Raw genomic sequence first — 21843 nt, 5'->3', positions numbered from 1 at the left:
GTCTCAGGCCTTGCACACGCCTTGCACACGCCTCACACATGCCTCGCGCATGCCACACACCTTGCACGCGCCTCAGACCTCACACACGCCTTGAACATGCCTGGCACATGCCTGGAACACGCTTCAAGCATGTCTGAGGCCCTGTACATGCCTTGCACACGCCTCAGGCCTCGCACACACCTTGCACACGCCTTGCACACGCCTCATACATGGCACACGCCTGGCGCATGCCTTGTACCTGCCTCACACATGCCTGGAACACGCCTCACACATGCCTCATGCACGCCACATGCCTCGCACACGCCTGGAACACGCCTCAAGCATGTCTCAGGCCTCACACATGCCTTGAACATGCCTCACACATGCCTCATACATGGCACATGCCTGGCACACGCCTGGCACATGCATCAAGCATATCTCAGGCCCTGTACATGCCTGGCACACGCCTCAGACCTCACACATGCCTGGCACACGCCTCACACATGCCTCATACATGGCACACGCCTGGAACATGCCTGGCACACGCCTCATACATGGCACACGCGTGGCACACACGTGGCACACGCCAGCCTCCCGCTTCTGCCCAGCAGAAGCCCCCCACCCCCCCCAGGCGTGTGCGCTGCGTGTCGGGGGTCCCGTGTCCATGGGGGGGGCTGTGGGGGTCCCTCAGGGGCTGGGGGGGGGTCCCAGGGAACCCCTCACAGTCTGGGGGGGCTGGGGCTGGGGGGGGTCTCCTCGTGGGCTGGGTGGGGGGTGTCTCAGGGACACAGTCCTGGGGGGCCCCTCACAGTCCTGTGGGGCGCAGGGTGGGGGGGTCCATGGGGGTCCCACGTCGTTCTTGGGTGGGGGGGGTCCCTCACAGTGGGGGGTGTGGGGGGCAGAGGGGGGGGCGCCCCCCAGATTTGGGGGTGGGGGTCCCTCGCCGATCCATGGGGGTCTCCACGGTCCTGGGTGGGTGGGGGGGGGGTCCCCCCCCCGTGTGCTCCAGAAGGTTCTCCCCTGTGGTTTGGGGAGTTGTTGGGGGGGGTCCCGGGGGGTCCCTCGCTGTTTTGGGGGGGGGTCCTGGTCCCCCCCCCCACCCCTCAGGGCTGCTCCTGCTTCTTCTTGACCGAGATGCGCTTCTTGCGGGCAGCCAGCATCTCGTAGAAGGGGTCCACGCTCACCGCCGCCCTGGGGGGCATTGGGGGGGTCACCGGGGGGTCCTGGGGTACCCCCTGCCCCATGGGACCCCCCCTCCCTCGGTGGGACCCCCCCTTCCCCCGTGGGACCCCCCCCAAGACCCCCTTCCCCCTCCCCAACAGCCCCATCACTCCCCATCCCACAGGGAGCCCAGGCAAGGGGGGGAATTAGGAGAGGACTGGGGGGGTATTGGGGGGTCACCTGGGGGTCTCGGGGTACCCCCTGCACCCTGGGACCCCCCCTCCCTCTATAGGACCCCCCCTTCCACGGTGGGACCCCCCCCAAGACCCCCTTCCCCCTCCCCAGCAGCCCCATCACTCCCCACCCCACAGGGAGCCCAGGGAAGGGGATGGGTTTGGGTGGGTCCGGGGGGATCCAGGGGGGTCAGGGGGTCCCGGGGGGGTCCCGGGGGGGGTCTCACTGGATGGACTTGATCCACTCGTCCTTCTGGTCGCGGGTGGGGGCGGAGATGCGATAGACCACGTGGTTCCCCTCCACCACCCGCCCGTCCGCCTCCGTCTTGCAGGCCTTGATCAGCTGCCCCTTGTTGTTGGGGATGTAGAGCTCGAAGCAGTGCTGGGGGGCACGACAGCGTGAGGGGGGCTGGGGGGGGCTGGGGGGGTCTGGGGGGTCTGGGGGCAAAGGGGGGGCTTGGGGGGATGGGGGGGTATGGGGGATATGGGGACAGGGGGGATGGGGGGCAATGGGAGGGGAGGGGAGAGACAGGGAGGGGATGGGAAGTGAGGGAGGGGAGGGGGATGCAGAGCTCGAAGCAGTGCTGGGGGGCACGACAGCGTGAGGGGGGGCTGGGGGGGGCTGGGGGGGTCTGGGGGGCAAAGGGGGGGCTGGGGGCAGGGGGGATGGGAGGGGTGGGATGGGACAGGGGGGTGGGAGGGGTGGGAGGGGAGGGATGGGACAGGGATGGAGGGGAGGGGGATGCAGAGCTCGAAGCAGCGCTGGGGGGCACGACAGCGTGAGGGGGGCTGGGGGGTCTTGGGGGGATGGGGGGGCTGGGGGGGATTGGGGGGCTGGGGGGGTATGGGGGATATGGGGACAGGGGGGATGGGAGGGGAGGGATGGGACAGGGATGGGACAGGGATGGAGGGGAGGGGGATGTAGAGCTCGAAGCAGTGCTGGGGGGCACGACAGCGTGAGGGGGGCTGGGGGGGCTGGGGGGGTGGGGGGCAAAGGGGGGGCTTGGGGGATGGGGGGGCTGGGGGCAGGGGGATGGGAGGGATGGGAGGTGAGGGAGGGATGGGGATGTAGAGCTCGAAGCAGTGCTGGGGGGCACGACAGCGTGAGGGGGGCTGGGGGGGTGGGGGGCAAAGGGGGGGCTGGGGGGGATGGGGGGGTATGGGGGATATGGGGACAGGGGGGATGGGCGGGGAGGGATGGGACAGGGAGGGGTGGGAGGGGAGGGGGATGTAGGACTCAGAGCAGTGCTGGGGGGCACGATGGGGTGAAGGGGGGCTGGGGGGGACAAGGGGGGGCTTGGGGGGCTGGGGGGGCAAGGGGGGCACGGGGGGGCAGGAAAGGGCTTGGGGTGATGGGGAGGGAGGGGCTGGGGGTAGATTGGGGGGAGATGGGGGGGGAATCTCTAGTTGGGGGCGGTGGGGGGTGCAGGATAAATTGGGGGGGGGTCTGGGGACACACACACGGGGGGGGCAGCAGAGGGGGGTGGGGTTGGGCTCTCCCCCCCGCTCCCCAGACCCGGGGGGGGTCCCGGGGGTCTCACCGGCTTGCGGGGGTCCTCGACCTCGCGGATGCTGAGGTTCTCCAGGGGGATGATGCCCCGCGGCTCCTTGTCCTGGGGGGGCACAGGGGGGTCAGGGGGGTCAGGGGGGTCCCCAAGGCTGGGGGGGGTCAGAGGGGACCCCCGGGCTGGGGGGGTCAGGGGGGATCCCTGGGATGGGGGGGTCGGGGCGATGATGCCCCGTGGCTCCTTGTCCTGGGGGGGGTCAGGGGGGGTCAGGGGGGGTCGGGGAGGGGTCCCCTGGGCTGGGGGGGTCAGGGGGGATCCCTGGGATGGGGGGGATCAGGGGGGTGATGCCCCGCAGCTCCTTGTCCTGGGGGGGGGTACGGGGGGGTCAGGGGGGGTCAGAGGGGGTCAGGGGGGTCCCCTGAGCTGGGGGGGGTCATGGGGGACCCCTGGACTAGTGGGGTCAGGAGGGATCCCTGGGATGGGGGGGTCGGGGGGGATGATGCCCCACGGCTCCTTGTCCTGGGGGGGGTCAGGAGGGGTCGGGGGGGGTCCCCTGGGCTGGGGGGGGTCATGGGGGACCCCCGGGCTGGGGGGGTCAGGGGGCATCCCTGGGATGGGGGGGGTCAGGGGGGTGATGCCCCGCGGCTCCTTGTCCTGGGGGGGCACGGGGGGTTCAGGGGGGTCAGGGGGGTCCCCTGGGCTGGGGGAGGGGCTGGGGGGGGGTCCCCTGAGCTGGGGGGGGTCATGGGGGACCCCTGGACTAGGGGGGTCAGGGGGGATCCCTGGGATGGGGGGGTCGGGGGGATGATGCCCTGCGGCTCCTTGTCCTGGGGGGGGGGCACAGGGGGGGTCAGGGGGGGTCCCCTACGATGGGCGGGGGGGGGTTGGGGGGTCTATGGGGACCCCAGGGCTGGGGGAGGTCAGGGGGGACCCCCGGATTGGGGGGGTCAGGGGGGATCCCTGGGATGGGGGGGGTCAGGGGGGTGATGCCCCGCGGCTCCTTGTCCTGGGGTCCCGCAGGGTTCAGGGGGGGCCGGGGGGGGTTCTGGGGGTCCCGCAGGGTTTTGGGGGACTCTGGGAGTCCCGCAGGGTTTGGGGGGGTTCAGGGGGGTCCGGCAGGGTTTTGGAGGATCTCTGGGGGTCCGGCAGGGTTTGGGGGGTCTCTGTGGGTCCGGCAGGGTTTGGGGGTGTCTCTGGGGGTCCCGCAGAGTTTGGGGGTGCTCTGTGGGTCCCGCAGGGTTTTGGGGGGGTCTCTGTGGGTCCGGCAGGGTTTGGGGGGGTTCAGTGGGTCCCGCAGGGTTTGGGGGGGTCTCTGTGGGTCCGGCAGGGTTTGGGTGGGTTCAGGGGGTCCCGCAGTGTTTTGGGGGGTCTCTGTGGGTCCGGCAGGGTTGGGGGGGTCGGGGTCTCTGGGGGTCCGGCAGGGTTTGGGAGGGTTCTGGGGGTCCGGCAGGGTTTTGGGGGGGCTCTGGGGGTCCCGTAGTGTTTTGGGGGTCTGCGGGGGTCCTGCAGTGTTTTGGGGGGGCTCTGGGGGTCCCTCAGGGTTTGGGGGTGTCTCCGGGGGTCCGGCAGGGTTTGGGGGGTCTCTGTGGGTCCCACAGGGTTTGGGGGGGCTCTGTGGGTCCGGCAGGGTTTTGGGGGGGTCAGGGGGGTCTGGCAGGGTTTGGGGGGTCTCTGTGGGTCCCGCAGGGTTTTGGGGGGTCTCTGTGGATCCGGCAGGGTTTTGGGGGTGCTCTGTGGGTCCAGCAGGGTTTTGGGGGGGTTCAGTGGGTCCAGCAGTGTTTTGGGGGGGTCTCTGTGGGTCCGGCAGGGTTTGGAGGGTCTCTGGGGGTCCCGCAGGGTTTGGGGGGTCTCTGGGGGTCCGGCAGGGTTTTGGGTGGTCTCTGTAGGTCCCTCAGGGTTTGGGGGTGTCTCTGTGGGTCCGGCAGGGTTTTGGGGGTCTCTGTGGGTCCGTCAGGGTTTGGGGGTGTCCGGGGGTCCCGGGGGTCTCACCGTGGTGTACTCGAAGTAGTACAGACAGTTGTCAGTCAGGATGAACCAGCGGCGCTTCCACGTCTTCACCCGCCCGCCTGGGGGGGCGGGGGGGTCAGGGGGGGCTGGGGGGGCTCGGGGGGGGGGTCAGGAGGGGCTGGAGGGCTCAGGGGGGGTCAGGGGGGCTCGTGGGGGGTCAGGGGGGGCTGGGGGGGGGCTTGGGGGGGTCAGGGGGGCTGGGGGGCTCAGGGGGGGCTGGGGGGGCTCATGGGGGGGGTCGGGAGGGGCTCGGGGGGGATTGGGTGGGGCTGGGGGGGGCTCATGGGGGGGGTTGGGGGGGTCGGGGGGGGCTGGGGGGCTCAGTGGGGGCTCGGGGGGGGGTCAGGGGGGGCTCAGGGGGGGCTGGAGGGGCTCGGGGGGGGCCAGGGGGGGGCTGGGGGGGCTCGGGGGGGTTCAGGGGGGCTCAGGGGGGGTTGGGTGGGGCTGGCGGGGGCTCATGGGGGGGTCAGGGGGAGTCAGGGGGGGCTGGAGGGGCTCGGGGGGGTCAGGGGGGGCTGGGGGGGATTGGGGGGTCGGGGGGCTGGGGGGGCTCAGGGGAGGTCGGGGGGTCTGGGGGGGCTCGAGGTGGGTCAGGGGGGCTGGGGGGGCTCAGGGGGGGTCTGGGGGGCCCCAAGAAGCCACGTGGATTGGGGGGGTGGGGGGGTGTTTCCAAGGGGGATGTCAGGGGGGTGGAGTAGACTGGGGGGGGGAGATGGGGGATGGGTGGATTTGGGGGGGGGGGGAATTCTGGGAGGGGGTTTGGGGGGGGGGCCACAGTCCCAGAGCATCCTGGGTGGCCCCAAAGCCCTGGGGGGGTGGGGGGGGCCCAGTTTGGGGTTCTGGGGGGTCCCCAGGGTGCTGCCCAGCCCCCCACCCCCACCCCATACGTACCTCCTGGGGGTGGGTGAGCACCGGCAGCGGGGGGGGGACGGACAGACAGACAGACAGACGGACAGACAGACAGACAGACAGATGGGGGAAGAGCAGGAAATGTCAGTCGCAGTCACACGGGACCCCCACTGCCCAGAGCCCTGGAGGAACTGGGAAGCACTGGGAGGGACTGGGAGGGGTCAGAAGGGTACTGGGAGGGACTGTAGGGGGACTAGAAGGGCACTGGGAGGGATTGGGAATGTCCAGAGGAACAGTGGGAGGGGCTGGGGAGCACTGGGAGGGACTGGGAAGATTCAGAGGGACACTGGGAGGCACTGGGAAGGTTCAGAGGAGCACTGGGAGGGACTGGGAAGGTTCAGCGGGGCACTGGGAGGCACTGGGAAGGTTCGGAGGGACACTGGGAGGCATTGGGAAGGTTCAGAGGAGCACTGGGAGGCACTGGGAAGGTTCAGAGGGGCACTGGGAGGGACTGGGAAGGTCTGTAAGGGCAGTGGGGGGGTACTGGGGAGCACTGGGAGGGACTGGGAAGGTTCAGAGGGGCACTGGGAGAGACTGGGAAGGTTCAGAGGAGCACTGGGAGGGACTGGGAGGCACTGGGGAGGGTCCAGGTGAGCACTGGGAAGGACTGGGAGGCACTGGGGAGGGTCCAGATGAGCACTAGGGGGGACTGGGAGGCACTGGGGGAGACTGGGAAGGTTCAGAGGGGCACTGGGGAGGACTGGGAGGCACTGGGAAGGGTCCAGATGAGCACTGGGGGGGACTGGGAGGCACTGGGAAGGTTCAGAGGGGCACTGGGGGCAGGGGGTGGGGCCTATTAATGGGCAGGACAGGGGGCGTGGCCTGAACAGGGCGGGGCCTGTGGACAGACAGGGCTGTTGGGGGCGGGGCCTGTCTGGGTGGGGCAGTGGGCGGGGCCTGAGGGGGTGGAACAGGGGGCGGGGCCTGTCTGGGTGGGGGGCGGGGCCTGTCAGGGCGAGGCAGGGGGGTGGGGCAGGGGGTAGGGCCTGTGAGGCTGTGATGGGGCGGGGGGCGGGGCCTATTAGGGTGGGGGTGGGGCAGGGGGCGTGGCCTAACGGGGCAGGGTGAGGCAGGGAGCAGGGGGTGGGGCCTGTTGGGCTGGGTCAGGGGGCGGGGCCTATTGGGGTGGGGCAGGGGGGTGGATCAGGGGAGGGGCCTGGTGGGGCGGGGCCGGGTCAGGGGGCGGAGCCTATTGGGGTGGGGTAGGGGGTGGAGCAGGGGGAGGGGCCTGTCAGGGCAGGGCCTGGCTGGGCAGGGCTGGGTCAGGGGGTGGGGCCTGGTGGGGTGTGGGGCAGGGGGTGGGGCCTGGCGGTTCAGGGGGCGGGGCCTGGGGGGGCGGGGCCTGGGGGGGCGGGGCCTGGGGGGCAGGCCTGACCCAGCTTGAGCAGCCAGCCCTCGCGGTCGGGGTTGAAGAAGGTGTGGGTCAGGTCGTTGCCGTCGTCCTCGGGGATCTTGAAGGGCTCGCTGCGGATGCTCTCGTACAGGTTCTGGGGGCGGGGTCAGGCTCAGGCCCCGCCCACAGTCCCACAACCCCGCCCACAGCCCCTTAGCCCCACCCACAGCCCCATAACCCCGCCCACAGTTCCATAACCCCGCCCACAGCCCCTCTAACCCCGCCCACAACCCCATAACCCCGCCCACAGCCCCTCAACCCCGCCCACAGCTCCATAACCACAGCCACAGCTCCGTAACCCCGCCCACAGCCCCATAACCCCGCCCACAGCCCCTTAGCCCCGCCCCAGCATCTAAACCCCGCCCACAGCCCCATAACCCCGCCCACAGCTCCATAACCCCACCCACAGCCCCATAACCCCGCCCACAGCCCCACAGCCCCGCCCACAGCCCCTATACCCCACCCACAGCCCCCATAGCCCCGCCCACAGACCCCTAACCCCACCCACAGCCCCATAACCCCGCCCACAGCCCCACAGCCCCGCCCACAGCCCCATAGCCCCGCCCACAGACCCCATAACCACCCCCCCCCGAGCCCCGCCTCCCCCGAGCAGCTCCTCGGGCAGGTGCCAATGGCCCCGCCCCCTCAAGCCCCGCCCCCTCAAGCCCCGCCCACGCTGAGCAGCTCCTCGGACAAGCCCCGCCCCCCGCCCTCCTCAAGCCCCGCCCACCCTGAGCAGCTCCTCGGGCAGGTCCCATGGCCCCGCCCCTCAAGCCCCGCCCCCTCAAGCCCTGCCCACCCTGAGCAGCTCCTTGGGCAGGCCCCGCCCCCAGCCCTGTCCCGCCCCAAGCCCCGCCCCCTCAAGCCCCACCCACTCTGAGCAGCTCCTCGGGCAGGTTGCCCTGTAGCCCCACCCACAGGCCCTCTGGCCCCGCCCCCTCAAGCTCCTCCCCCTGCCGAAGCCCCGCCCACCCTGAGCAGCTCCTCGGGCAGGCCCCGCCCCCAGCCGAAGCCCCGCCCACCCTGAGCAGCTCCTCGGGCAGTTCCCATGGCCCCGCCCCCTGAAGCCCCGCCCACCCCAAGCCCCGCCCACCCTGAGCAGCTCCTCGGGCAGACCCCGCCCCCTTCCCCAAGCCATGCCCACCCTGTGCAGATCCTCGGACAGGCCCCGCCCCCAGAAGCCCCGCCCACCCTGAGCAGCTCCTCGGGCAGGCCCCGCCCACAGCCCCGCCCCTGCAGCCCCGCCCACCCTGAGCAGCTCCTCGGATAGGCCCCGCCCCCAGCCCCGCCCCCTGAAGCCCCGCCCACCCTGAGCAGCTCCTCGGGCAGGTCCCATGGCCCCGCCCCCCTCAAGCCCCGCCCACCCTGAGCAGCTCCTCGGGCCGGCCCCGCCCCCCAGCCCCGCCCCCTCTCAAGGCCCCGCCCACCCCGAGCAGCTCTTCGGGCAGGCCCCGCCCCCTCCCGAAGCCCCGCCCACCCTGAGCAGCTCCTCGGGCAGGCCCTGCCCCCTCAAGCCCCACCCCCTGAAGCCCCGCCCACCCTGAGCAGCTCCTCTGGCAGGTCCCCATGGCCCCGCCCCCTGCCAAAGCCCCGCCCACCCTGAGCAGCTCCTCGGGCCGGCCCCGCCCCCCAGCCCCGCCCCCTCTCGAGGCCCCGCCCACCCTGAGCAGCTCCTCGGGCAGGTCCCCCTGTAGCCCCGCCCCCTGCCGAAGCCCCGCCCACCCTGAGCAGCTCCTCGGGCAGGTCCCCCTGTAGCCCCACCCACAGCCCCTGTAGCCCCGCCCCCTGCCGAAGCCCCGCCCACCCTGAGCAGCTCCTCGGGCAGGTCGCCGCCGTCGTTGATGCCGCGGTTCATGGCCACGAAGCGCTCGGCCGACGGCTTGTCCCGCACGTTGGGGTTGTGCAGGCTGGTGTTGAGCATGATCACCGCGAACGACAGCACGTAGCACGTGTCTGGGGGGGAACAGGGGGTCGGGGGGGGTCAGGGGGGCCCCAAAACCCTGGGGGGGTCCCTAAAACCCAGGGTGGACCCCAGAACCCTGGGGGGGACCCCAAAACCCAGGGCTAAGGGGCTGTGCAGGCTGGTGTTGAGCATGATCACCGCGAACGACAGCACGTAGCACGTGTCTGGGGGGGGAACAGGGGGTCAGGGGGGCCCCAAAACCCCTGGGGGGGTCCCCAAACCCCTGGGGGGTCCCCAAACCCAGGGGGGGTCCCCAAACACCAGGGCTAAGGGGCTGTGCAGGCTGGTGTTGAGCATGATCACCGCGAACGACAGCACGTAGCACGTGTCTGGGGGGGGGGAAAGGGGGTCAGGGGGGGTCCTAAAACCCTGGGGGGGTCCCCAAAACCCAGAGGGTTCCCCAAAACCCATGGGGTGTCCCCAAAGCCCAGGGGTGAGGGGCTGTGCAGGCTGGTGTTGAGCATGATCACCGCGAACGACAGCACGTAGCACGTGTCTGGGGAGCACAGGGGGGTCAGGGGGGCCCCAAAACCCCTGGGGGGGTCCCCAAACCCCTGGGGGGTCCCCAAAACCCAGGGGTGTCCCCAAACACCGGGGGTGAGGGGCTGTGCAGGCTGGTGTTGAGCATGATCACCGCGAACGACAGCACGTAGCACGTGTCTGGGGGGCACAGGGGGGGACCCAAACCCCTGGGGGGGGGCCAGGGGGGGACCCAAACCCTGGGGGGGGTCATGGTCAGGGCACCTCATGCTGGGGGGCTGGGCAATGGCAGGGGACCCCAACTGGCAGGGGTTAGGGTCCCTGTGCATTGGGGTCCCTGGGTCTGGGGTCCCTGGGGATTTGGGATCCCAGGGGGTTGGGGTCCCTGGGGGTTTGAGGTCCCGGGGCATTGGGGTCCCTGGGGGTTGGGGTCCCACGGGGCTGGGGTCCCAGGGGGTTTGAGGTCCAGGGGCATTGAGGTACCAGGGCATTGGGGTCCCTGGGGGTTCGGGGTCCTGGGGCACTGGGGTCCCTGGGGGTCTGGGGTCCCACCTGTGCACTGGAAGACGCTGGGGTTGCACAGGCAGTGGGGTTGGGGTCCCAGGGCATTGGGGTCCTGGGGCATTGGGGTCCCCAGGTGTTTGAGGTCCTGGGGCATTGGGGTCCCTGGGGGTTGGGGTCCCTGTGGGTCTGGGGTCCCTGTGGGTCTGGGGTCCCACCTGTGCACTGGAAGATGCCAGAGTTGCAGAGGCAGTGGGGTTGGGGTCCCAGGGCATTGGGGTCCCCAGGTGTTTGAGGTCCTGGGGCATTGGGGTCCCTGGGGGTTCGGGGTCCCTGGGGGTTGGGGTCCCTGTGGGTCTGGGGTCCCTGTGGGTCTGGGGTCCCTGGGGTCCCACCTGTGCACTGGAAGACGCTGGGGTTGCACAGGCAGTGGGGTTGGGATCCCAGGGCATTGGGGTCCTGGGGCATTGGGGTCCCCAGGTGTTTGAGGTCCTGGGGCATTGGGGTCCTGGGGCATTGGGGTCCCGGGGCATTGGGGTCCCTGGGCATTGGGGTCCCTGGGGTCCCTGTGGGTCTGGGGTCCCACCTGTGCACTGGAAGACGCTGGGGTTGCACAGGCAGTGGGGTTGGGGTCCCAGGGCATTGGGGTCCCTGGGCATTGGGGTCCCTGGGCATTGGGGTCCCAGGGGGCTGGGGTCCCTGGGGTCCCTGGGTCTGGGGTCCCTGTGGGTCTGGGGTCCCACCTGTGCACTGGAAGACGCCGGGGTTGCAGAGGCAGTGGGGTTGGGGTCCCAGGGCATTGGGGTCCCTGGGCATTGGGGTCCTGGGGCATTGGGGTCCCCAGGTGTTTGAGCTCCTGGGGCATTGGGGTCCCTGGGGGCTGGGGTCCCTGGGGGTTGGGGTCCCTGTGGGTCTGGGGTCCCTGGGGTCCCACCTGTGCACTGGAAGACGCTGGGGTTGCACAGGCAGTGGGGTTGGGGTCCCAGGGCATTGGGGTCCCCAGGTGTTTGAGGTCCTGGGGCATTGGGGTCCCTGGGGGTTGGGGTCCCTGTGGGTCTGGGGTCCCTGTGGGTCTGGGGTCCCACCTGTGCACTGGAAGACGCTGGGGTTGCAGAGGCAGTGGGGTTGGGGTACCAGGGCATTGGGGTCCTGGGGCATTGGGGTCCCCAGGTGTTTGAGCTCCTGGGGCATTGGGGTCCCCGTGGTCCCTGGGTCTGGGGTCCCTGGGGGTCTGGGGTCCCACCTGTGCACTGGAAGACGCCGGGGTTGCACAGGCAGTGGGGTTGGGGTCCCAGGGCATTGGGGTCCCTGGGCATTGGGGTCCCTGGGCATTGGGGTCCCAGGGGGCTGGGGTCCCTGGGGTCTGTGGGTCTGGGGTCCCTGTGGGTCTGGGGTCCCTGGGGTCCCACCTGTGCACTGGAAGACGCCGGGGTTGCAGAGGCAGTGGGGTTGGGGTCCCAGGGCATTGGGGTCCCCGGGGGTTGGGGTCCCTGGGGGTTGGGGTCCCCGGGGTCCCTGGGTCTGGGGTCCCTGTGGGTCTGGGGTCCCTGGGGTCCCACCTGTGCACTGGAAGACGCCGGGGTTGCAGAGGCAGTGGGGTTGGGGTCCCAGGGCATTGGGGTCCCTGGGGGTTGGGGTCCCTGGGGGTTGGGGTCCCGGGGTCCCTGGGTCTGGGGTCCCTGTGGGTCTGGGGTCCCTGGGGTCCCACCTGTGCACTGGAAGACGCCGGGGTTGCAGAGGCAGTGGGGTTGGGGTCCCAGGGCATTGGGGTCCCTGGGGGTTGGGGTCCCAGGGGCCTGGGGTCCCTGGGGTCCGTGGGTCTGGGGTCCCTGTGGGTCTGGGGTCCCACCTGTGCACTGGAAGACGCCGGGGTTGCAGAGGCAGTGGGGTTGGGGTACCAGGGCATTGGGGTCCTGGGGCATTGGGGTCCCCAGGTGTTTGAGGTCCTGGGGCATTGGGGTCCCTGGGGGTTGGGGTCCCTGGGGGTTGGGGTCCCTGTGGGTCTGGGGTCCCTGGGTCTGGGGTCCCACCTGTGCACTGGAAGACGCCGGGGTTGCACAGGCAGTACCGCTGGGCAAACGCCTCCATCATCCGGTCGATCTTCTGCGCCTCCCCCGGCAGCCGGAAGCTCCACAGGAACTGTCTGGGGGGGGAAGGGTGGGGGGCACCCCAAATCCTCCTCTGCACCCCAGGCACGACCCCCCCCAAACAGCCAGGGGGTCCTGGTGCCCCCCCAGACCTTCTGCATCCCCCCCACAGGGCCTCGGAATGCCCCTGGGATCCCCCAAGTCACCCCCCCAGACCCCTAATTTATCCCTCCAGCCCCACAAGTGACTCCTCAGCCCCCCAAGTGACCCCCCCCAGACCCTCAAGTAACCCCCCCAGCCCAAGTGCCCTCCCAGATCCCACTAGTGACCCCTCTGAGCCCCCCCAGTGACCCTCCCAGCCACCCCAAGTGCCCCCCCCAGCTCTCAAGTGACCCCCCAGCCCTGTCAAGTGACACCCTCAGACCCCCCCAGCCCCCCAAGTGCCCCCCCCAGCCCTCAAGTGACACCCCCAGCCCCCTCCAGTCACCCCCTCAGACCCCCAAGTGACCCCCTAAGTTCCCCCCCAGTTCCCCAATTCCCCCCCGCAGCCCCCCAAGTGACCCCCCAGCCCCCCCAGTGATCCCCCCAAGCGCCCCCAAGTCACGTCCCCAGTCCCCCCAGTGCCCCCCTCAGCCCTCAAGTGCCCCCCCCAGCCCCCTCAAGTGACCTGCTCAGACCCCCCCAGCCCCCAAGTGGCTCCCCAGCCCCCCAAGTGCCCCCCCAGCGCCCCCCAAGTCACCTTCCCAGCCCCCCCAGTGCCCCCCCAGCACCCCCCAAGTCACACCCCAGTGCCCCCCAAGTCACCTTCCCAGCCCCCCCAGTGCCCCCCCAGCACCCCCCAAGTCACACCCCAGTGCCCCCCAAGTCACCTTCCCAGCCCCCCCAGTGCCCCCCCAGCCCTGAAGTCGCCCCCACAGCCCCCCCAGTGGCCCCCCCAGCCCCCTCAAGTGACCTCTTCAGACCCCCCCAGCCCACAAGTGGCTACCCAGTGCCCTCCCAACCCCCAAGTGACCCTCCCAGCCCCCCCAGTGCCCCCCCAGCCCCCTCAAGTGACCCCCTCAAACCCCCCCCAGCCCCCTCAAGTGCTCTCCCCAGCCCCCCAAATGACCTCCCGAGCCCCCCAAGTGCCCCCCCAGCCCCCTCAAGTGACCCCCTCAGACCCCCCCCAGCCCCCTCAAGTGCTCTCCCCAGCCCCCCAAGTCACCCCCGCAGCCCCCCCAAGTGCCCCCCCAAGTGCCCCCCCAAGTGCCCCCCCCGCCCCCCTGCACCCCCAGCCCCACCTCAGGGCCTGCACCAGGTTGAGGTCGGTGAACTCGTGCAGGTCCACGAAGGCGTGAAGCACCCCGATGTTGAACTCCTCCCTGGGGGCGGGGCCGGGCTGTCAATCACCCACAGGCCCCGCCCACCGGGCTGTCAATCACCAGCAGGCCCCGCCCACCGGGCTGCCAATCACCCACAGGCCACGCCCACTGGGCTGCCAGTCAGTGACAGGGCCTGCCCACCGGGCTGTCAATCACCAGCAGGCCCCGCCCACCGGGCTGCCAATCACCCGCAGGCCCCGCCCACCGGGCTGCCAATCACCCGCAGGCCCCGCCCACCGGGCTGCCACTTACCTGCAGGCCCCACCCACTTGGCTGTCAGTCACCCGCAGGCCCCACCCGCCGGGCTGTCAATCACCCGCAGGCCCCACCCGCCGGGCTGTCAGTCACCCGCAGGCCCCGCCCATCGGGCTGTCAATCACCCACCGGCCCCGCCCACTGGGCTGTCAATTACCCGCAGGACCCACCCACCGGGCTGTCAATCACCCGAGGGATGGGGTGGGGGGGCTGAGGGGAAGAATGAACCCCCACCCATCCAATGAAGCCCCCAGACCCCCAATGAAGCCCCCCTACCCAACATACCCTTGCCCACCCAATGAAGCCCCCCACCCCTAAAATGCCCCCTCACCCCAATGAAGCCCCCTGACCCCCAACGAAGCCCCCCCACCCCAACGAAGCCCCCTGACCCCCAACGAAGCCCCCCATCCCAACGAAGACCCCACCCCCATGACACCTCCCACCCCAATAAAGACCCCCCACCCCAATGAAGCCCCCAACCCCAATGAAACCCCCTCACCCCCAATGAAGCCCCCCCACCCAACAAACCCTTGCCCACCCAATGAACCCCCCCAACCCCAATGAAGCCCCCTGACTCCCAATGAAGCCCCCCTACCCCAATGAAGCCCCCCACCCAACAAATCCCCCCACCCATCAAAGCCCCCTCACCCCCAATGAAGTCCCTCTACCCAATGAAACCCCCAACCCAATGAAGCCCCCTGACCCCCAATGAAGCTCCCCTACCCCAATGAAGCCCCCCACCCAACAAAGCCCCCTCACCCCCAATGAAGCCCCTCTACCCAATGAAGCCCCCCACCCCAATGACACCTCCCACCCCAATGACACCTCCCTGACCCCCACTGAAGCCCCCCTACCCAATGGACACCCCCCACACCAATGAAGCCCCCCTACCCAACAAACCCTTGCCCACCCAACAAAGCCCCCTCACCCCAACGAAGCCCCCTGGCCTCCAATGAAACCCCCTGATCCCCCTGAAGCCCCCCCACCCAACAAAGCCCCCCTACCCAATGACACCTCCCACCCCAATGAAGCCCCCTGACCCCCAATGAAGCCCCCCTACCCAATGGACACCTCCCACCCCAATGAAGCCCCTTGACCCCCAATGAAGCCCCCCTACCCAATGACACCTCCCACCCCAATGAAGCCCCCTGACCCCCAATGAAGCTCCCTGACCCCCACTGAAGCCCCTCTACCCAATGGACACCTCCCACCCCAACGAAGCCCCCCTACCCAACAAACCCTTGCCCATCCAACGAAGCCCCCTCACCCCAATGAAGCCCCCCTACCCAATGACACCTCCCACCCCAATGAAGCCCCCTGACCCCCAATGAAGCCCCCCACCCAACAAACCCTTACCCCCCCAATGAAGCCCCCTCACCCCAATGAAGCCCCCTGACCCCCAATGAAGCCCCCCACCCAACAAACCCTTACCCCCCCAATGAAGCCCCCTCACCCCAATGAAGCCCCCTGACCCCCAATGAAGCCCCCCACCCAACAAACCCTTACCCCCCCAATGAAGCCCCCTCACCCCAATGAAGCCCCCTGACCCCCAATGAAGCCCCCACCCCCAACGAAGCCCCCCTACCCAACTAACCCTTGCCCACCCAACGAAGCCCCCTCACCCCAATGAAGCCCCCCGACCCCCAGTGAAGCTCCCCACTCCAATGAAGCCCCCCTACCCAATGGACACCTCCCACCCCAACGAAGCCCCCCTACCCAACAAACCCTTGCCCACCCAACGAAGCCCCCTCACCCCCAATGAACCCCCCCCACCTCACCCCAATGAACCCCCACAGCCCTTCCCAAAGCCCCCAGCCCCCCCCAAAGCCCCCCGCAGCCCCCACCTCTCCCCCAGGTAGTCGCCGATGGCGGTCTTGTTGAGCCCCTCGCCCTTGTAGAGGAAGCGGGCGATGTCCTCGGCCGTGTGGCGCAGCAGCTCGTTCTCCACCAGGAACTGGATCCCCTGAGACCCCCCCCAGCCAAAACCCACCAGGGTTAGAGGCGGGGGGGTCTCAATAACCCCCCCCCCACCCCTCCTTGCCCCCCTACGCAGCCCCTGCCCCACCTTTTTGGGGTCCATGTTGAACTTCTTGCGGCCCATCCCCATCTTTCGGTTCCTCTGGAGGGTCTTGCTGGGGGGGGGGGACACACAGAGGGGGGGTTGAAGCAAAAAGGGGGGGGTCCCAGAAGGTTTTGGGAGGGGGGTGTGGAGTTAGGGGAGGTTTTTGGGGTGTTGAGAGTGAGAAACACCCCCCCAAGACTCTTTGGAGGGGTGATAAGGGGTGTGGTGTGGATTTGGGGAGGGGTCTTCAGGGGGGGTGTTACCCCAAGGGGAGAGTTTTGGGGGGGGGGCAAAGAGAAGGGACCCTGGGGGTGCAGGGGGAGGGTGTTTGGGGGGTATCAGGGGGGTGTCAGGGGCAAAGCTGGAGGGGGGGTGGTATGAGGGCTCGAGGGGGGTGTGGAGGGTCTGGGGGGGTGGGGGGGGCTCTTTTTTGGGGTGGGAGAGCTGGGAGGGGTGTTTTGGGGGGGGTTTGGGGTGTGGGGGTGTTTTGGGGGACTGAGGTGGGGGAGGTTTTGATGGGGTGTTTTTTGGGGGGGGATTTAGGGGGTGGGGAGAGGTGGGGGTTTTGGGGTGGGGGTGTTTTTGGGGGGGTGTTTCAGGGTGGGGGTGTTTCGGGGGGTGTTTCAGGGGGTGTTTTGGGGGTGGGGGGATGTTTTGGGGGTGTTGGGGGGGGTGTTGGGGGGGGTGTTTCAGGGGGTGGGGGGTGTTTCAGGGGGTATTTTGGGGGGTGTTTGGGGGGGTGTTTGGGGGTTGTTTCAGGGGGTGTTTTGGGGGTGGAGGTGTTTTGGGGGGGTGTTTCAGGGTGTGGATGTTTCAGGGGGTGTTTTGGGGGGTGTATTGGGGGTGGGGGGTGTTTTGGGGGGTTGTTTGAGGGGTGGGTGTTTCAGGGGGTGTTTGGGGGGTGTTTCAGGGGGTGTTTCAGGGTGTGTTGGGGGGTGGGGGGGTGTCTCAGGGGGTGTTTCGGGGGGTGTTTCAGAGGGTGTTTTGGGGGCTGTTTGGGGGTGTTTCAGGGGGTGTTGGGGGGTGTTTTGGGGGTGGGGTGGTTTTGGGGGTTGTTTCAGGGTGTGGGTGTTTCGGGGGGTGTTTTGGGGGGTGTTTCAGGGGGTGTTTCAGGGGGTGTTTGGGGGGTGGAGGTGTTTTGGGGGGGTGTTTCAGGGGTTGGGTGTTTCAGGGGGTGTTTTGGGGGGTTGTTTTGGGGGGTTGTTTGAGGGGTCGGTGTTTCAGGGGGGATGTTTGGGGGGTGGGGGGGTGTTTGAGGGGTGTTTGGGGGCTCTTTGGGGGTGTTGGGGGGTGTTTGGGGGGTGTTTTGGGGGCTGTTTGGGGGTGTTTGAGGGGGTGTTTTGGGGGGTGTCTCGGGGGGTGTTTGGGGGTGTCTGGGGTGTCTGGTGGGGTGTTTGGGGGGCTGTTTGGGGGTGTTTGGGGGGGGTTTTGGGGGCTGTTTGGCGGTGTTTTGGAGGTGTCTGGGGGGTGTTTGGGAGGTGTTTCAAGGGGTGTTTCAGGGGGTGTTTCGAGGGGTGTTTCGGGGGGTTGTTTCGGGGCTGTTTGGGGGTGTCTGGGGGCTGTTTGGGGGTGTTTGGGGGGGGTTTTGTGGGGCTGTTTGGGGGTGTTTCGGGGGTGTCTGGGGGGTGTCTGGGGGGTGTTTGGGGGCTGTTTGGGGGCTGTTTGGGGTGGCTGTTTGGGGGTGTCTGGGGGGGTTTTGGGGGGCTGTTTGGGGGTGTTTGGGGGGCTGTTTGGGGGTGTCTGGGGGGTGTTTGGGGGGCTGTTTGGGGGTGTTGGGGGGCTGTTTGGGGGTGTCTGGGGGGTGTTTGGGGGGTACCTGCCCTCGTTGGCCTCCAGCCCCTCCACCTCGCTCATGGCCTCGCTCAGCTCCTCGCGCAGCCGCTGGATCTCCCCCAGCAGCTCCTGCTTGCGCCGCCGGATGCTCTCCAGCTCCAGACGCTCCTCGGCCGTCAGGTCGGGGGGCACTGGGGGGGGGATGATCTGAGGGGACCCTCACCCCTACCCCAACCCCTGCTACAGCCCCCAGCCCCTTCCTGAGCCCTGACCCCACCCCAACCCCTGCCACAGCCCCCTGCCCCTTCCTGAGCACTGACCCCAGCCCCAAGCCCCCTGCCCCAGCCCTAAAGGGCTGGGGGGTGCTGGGGGGAGGGGTGGGAAATGGTTTGGGGGGACCCTGACCCCTACCCCAACCCCTGCCCCAAGCCCCCAGCCCCTTCCTGAGCCCTGACCCCAGCCCCAAGCCCCCTGCTCCAGCCCTAAGGGGTTGGGGGGTACTGGGGAGGGGGGTGGGGAGAGAGGGATGATCTGGGGGGACCCTGACCCAGCCCCAAGCCCCCTGCTCCAGCCCAAGGGCGTTGGGGGGTACTGGGGGGTGGGAGGGGGTGCAGGGGGGAGGGGGGATGCCCCAAGGCCCCCAGCCCCTTTATAAGCCCCGCCCTCTCCATAAGCCCCGCCCCTTTGAGACCCCACCTGCCCTAAGCCCCATTGGCTCAAGCCCCGCCCCCTCCATAAGCCCCGCCCCTACCCCTAACCCCTCTGCCCTAAGCCCCGCCCCCTCCCTAAGCCCCTGTGCCCAAGCCCCGCACAGCCCCAAGCCCCGCCCCCGCCCCATGCCCAGGCCCCGCCCCCTCCCTAAGCCCCGCCCCAGACCCGAGACCCTGTGCCCAAGCCCGGCCCCCCAAGCCCCGCCCCCTCGGCAAGCCCCGCCCCTGCCCCGAGCCCCCGTACACAAACCCCGCCCTCATAAGCTCCGCCCCCTCCCTAAGCCCCGCCCCTCCCTAAGCCCCGCCCCGAGCCCCTGTGCCCAGCCCCCGCCCCCTCCCTAAGCCCCGCCCATCCCCAAGGCCCGCCCCCGCCCCGAGCCCCCAGTCCAAGCCCCGCCCCCTCCCAAAGCCCCGCCCATTCCCAAGCCCCGCCCCCTTTCACCGAGCTCCTATGCATAAGCCCCGCCCTCCTGTCCCCAAGCCCCGCCCCCTCCCTAAGCCCCGCCCCGCGGGAGCCGCAGGAAGTACCGCCCCCCCCACACATCCCCCCCCTCCGGCCCGTGAATGGTTCCGCTCCCCCCCCCACCCCGGCAGTGGCGGGGCCTGGTCACGTGACCGCCCCCCCCCCCGCCGCTCCCCCCGGGACGGGCCCATGGCGGCCGCCCGCCCCCTGCCCGCCCGTCCCGCCGCCTCTCCCCCCAGCCCCGGCCCCGGCCTACCATAGACTCCGTCCTCCATGGCGGCCGCGGCGGCCGCTCCCGCCGGTACCGGCTTCGCTCCGGCCGCTCCTTCTCGGCTCCGCCGCCCTCCGCCGCGGCGGCGTCCGCCCCGCCCGGGCCCGCCCCTTCTCCCCGCTCTCGGCCAATAAGCGGCCGCGCGCTCCTGAGCGACGGGGCAAACCGCCAATCGAAGGGGGAGATGGGGCGCGGCCCGCCCCCGGCTCGACGATTGGCGGGAGGAGCGAGCCAATGAAGGGCCAGAGTTCAATGACAGGCAGCTGCGCAGACCAATAACCGCTCGCGGCCAGCTCTTGAAGGCGGGGCAGAGCAAATAAGGAGCGAGAGGGGGGTGGGGGTGTTGCTAGCCACGCCCCCTTCCTTGACGGACACGTCTAGCAGCCAATGGGAGGGCGGGACGGCGTTGAGGCCTGATTGCTATGGGCCTGATGAATATTAAACGAGCTCATTAATATTAATGAGACCCCAGGGCTGCCTCAGGGGGGACTTGGCGACCACCACACAACTCCCCACCTCCCCAGGCCCCCCAGGGACCCCCCAGAAGAACCCTGCGACCCCCAGACCCACTGGGACCCCCCAGTCCGCTGGGCTCTTGGGACCCCTCCCAGCTCCCCCAGACCCCCCCCTCAGCCCCCCCCAGCCCACCTGGGACCCTCCACACCCCCCCTCAGCCCCCCTCAGCCCACCTGGGACCCTCCAGACCCCTCCAGCCACCCCCCAACCCCCCTGGAATCCCCCAGACCCACTGGAACCCTCCAGTTCCCCCCCCTAGCCACCCCCCCCAGCCCCTCTGGAACCTTCTAGAACCCCCAGAATCCCCCCCGACCCCCCCAGCCCCCTCCAGACCCCCCCGACCCCCCCGCGCCACTTCCAGAGACTCATTTTTATTTTAAAGAGCGAAATTTCCGTAAAAATCCATGCAGGGGGCGGGGCCGAGCCCGGAGGGGGGCGGGGCTGTACAGGGGGCGTGGCCTGCGGAGAAGGGGCGGGGCCTGCTGGAGGGGGCGCGGCTGGGGGCGAAGGGGAGGGCGGGGCCAGGGGCGGGGCTGTACAGGGGGCGGGGCCCGCGGGAGGCTCGAGCGAGGGGGCGGGGCTTCGGGGTGGCGGCTGCTGGAAGGGGCGTGGCTTGAGGTGGGTGGGCGGGGCGTGTGGAAGGGGCTGTACAGGGGGCGTGGCTTGGGTGGGGTGGGCGGGGCTTGTGGGGCGGGGCTTGGGGTAAGGGGAGGAGTCTGGGGCGGGGCTATACAGGGGGCGGGGCTGTACAGGGCGCTGCACTGGGAGTGACTGGGAATGACTGGGGGGCACTGGGAATGACTGGGAACAACTGGGAGCAACTGGGGGCACTGGGAATGACTGGGGGTGGGTGGTAACTGGGCGGGACTGGGAGTGACTGGGCTGAGGCTGCGCAGCTGTGCAGCTGGCCCAGTGCACTGGGTGAACTGGGAGCACTGGGTGAACTGGGAGCTGCTGGCCCAGCGCTGCCTGGAGACTGGGCTGTACTGGTCTGATCGTGCCGAGGGAAATGGGCTGTACTGGTCCAGTACTGCCAAGCAAACTGGGCCATACTGGTCTGACGCTGCCTACGGAACTGGGCCATACTGGTCTGGGAGAACCCACGGGACTGGGCGCTACTGGTCCATATTGCTCAGGGATCCCGGGAGGCTGCGGGGTGTCTGGGGGGGGGGGAGGGGGGTGTCCCCCAGCCCCCCACCCCCTAAGGCACAGGGACCCCCCCCAGGGCTGGGGGAGGGGGTTGTCCCTGGGGGGGCTGGGGTGGGGAGGGAATGATGGCAGTTTGGGGGGGGGGGGGGCAGACATTCCCTCCAGAAATGGCAGTTTCAAGGACCCCCCCCAAAAAGAGACAGCGGTTTCAAGGACCCCCCCCAAAAGGATGAGTTTCAAGGACCCCCAAGATATGGCAGTTTCAGGCCCCCCCCCCCAAAGATGAGTTTCAAGGACCCCCCAAGATATGGTGGTTTGAGGACCCCCACAAAGATGAGTTTCAAGGACCCCCCAGAGATGGAGGTTTCAGGACTCCCCCCAGAAAGATGAGTTTCAAGGACCCTCCCCAAGAGATGTCGGTTTCAGGATCTCCCCCCCCCCCCAAAAGATGAGTTTCAAGGACCCCCACCAAGAGATGGCGGTTTCAGGACCCCCCCTCCAAAGATGGGTTTCAAGGACCCCCCACCAAGAGATGGCGGTTTCAGGACCCCCCCCCCCCAAAGATGGGTTTCAAGGACCTTCCCCAAGAGATGGCAGTTTCAGGACCCCCCCCCTCAAAAAGATGAGTTTCAAGGACCCCCCAAGAGATGGCAGTTTCACGACCCCCCCCCAAAGATGAGTTTCAAGGACCCTCCCCAAGAGATGGCGGTTTCAGGCCCCCCCCCCAAAGGTGGGTTTCAAGGACCCCCACCAAGAAATGGCGGTTTCAGGACCCCCCCCAAAAGATGAGTTTCAAGGACCCCCCTCCCCACAGACGGCAGTTTCGGGGGGCCCCACAGACCTGCTGGTTTCGGGGCTCAGACTCGGGTCCTTGATGGATTTTGGGGGGGGGGTGGGTGTCAGTGCCCCCCAGATCTCCCCATCCCCAATGGGGACCCACACATGGGTGGGTGGGGGGGGGTCCTTGGTGGAAGGGGGGGGAGGGGGCACAGCCCTGCCCGCCCGCAGGAGGGCCGGGGGGAGGAGGAGGAGGAGGGGATGAGGGGGGGGTTTGGGGTGGAG

At 69.4% G+C, this 21843-nt stretch overlaps 1 protein-coding gene across 3 annotated transcripts; it reads right to left on the bottom strand.

Annotated features, from left to right (window-relative positions):
- Positions 1–18: 18 nt before the first annotated feature.
- On the bottom strand, positions 19–19197 carry LOC311204459 (cytohesin-2). Of its 3 annotated transcripts, XR_014618059.1 has the most exons (13): positions 19102–19197; positions 17716–17863; positions 15903–15969; positions 15682–15800; positions 13502–13582; positions 12165–12277; positions 8995–9143; positions 7172–7284; positions 4871–4949; positions 2915–2986; positions 1601–1755; positions 181–1170; positions 19–60 (listed from the first exon to the last, which is right to left on the bottom strand). XR_014618059.1 is itself a non-coding variant. In XM_084280882.1 (12 exons), exons 1-12 carry the CDS (start codon positions 19118–19120, stop codon positions 1083–1085), a joined length of 1203 nt encoding a protein of 400 aa, XP_084137008.1. In that variant the 5' UTR covers positions 19121–19197; the 3' UTR covers positions 22–1082. The 3 variants fall into 3 exon arrangements, 2 of the variants coding, with proteins under 2 accessions (XP_084137008.1, XP_084137009.1); XM_084280882.1 differs by having other exon boundaries at positions 22–1170; XM_084280883.1 differs by having other exon boundaries at positions 22–1170; positions 1601–1722.
- Positions 19198–21843: the final 2646 nt, after the last annotated feature.

Source organism: Gallinula chloropus (genome assembly GCF_964237585.1).
Source record: "Gallinula chloropus genome assembly, contig: HAP1_SCAFFOLD_607, whole genome shotgun sequence".
NCBI classification, from domain to species: domain Eukaryota; kingdom Metazoa; phylum Chordata; class Aves; order Gruiformes; family Rallidae; genus Gallinula; species Gallinula chloropus.
Note: the sequence above shows the minus strand (reverse complement) of the source record. Positions and strands in the feature narration are given on the sequence as shown.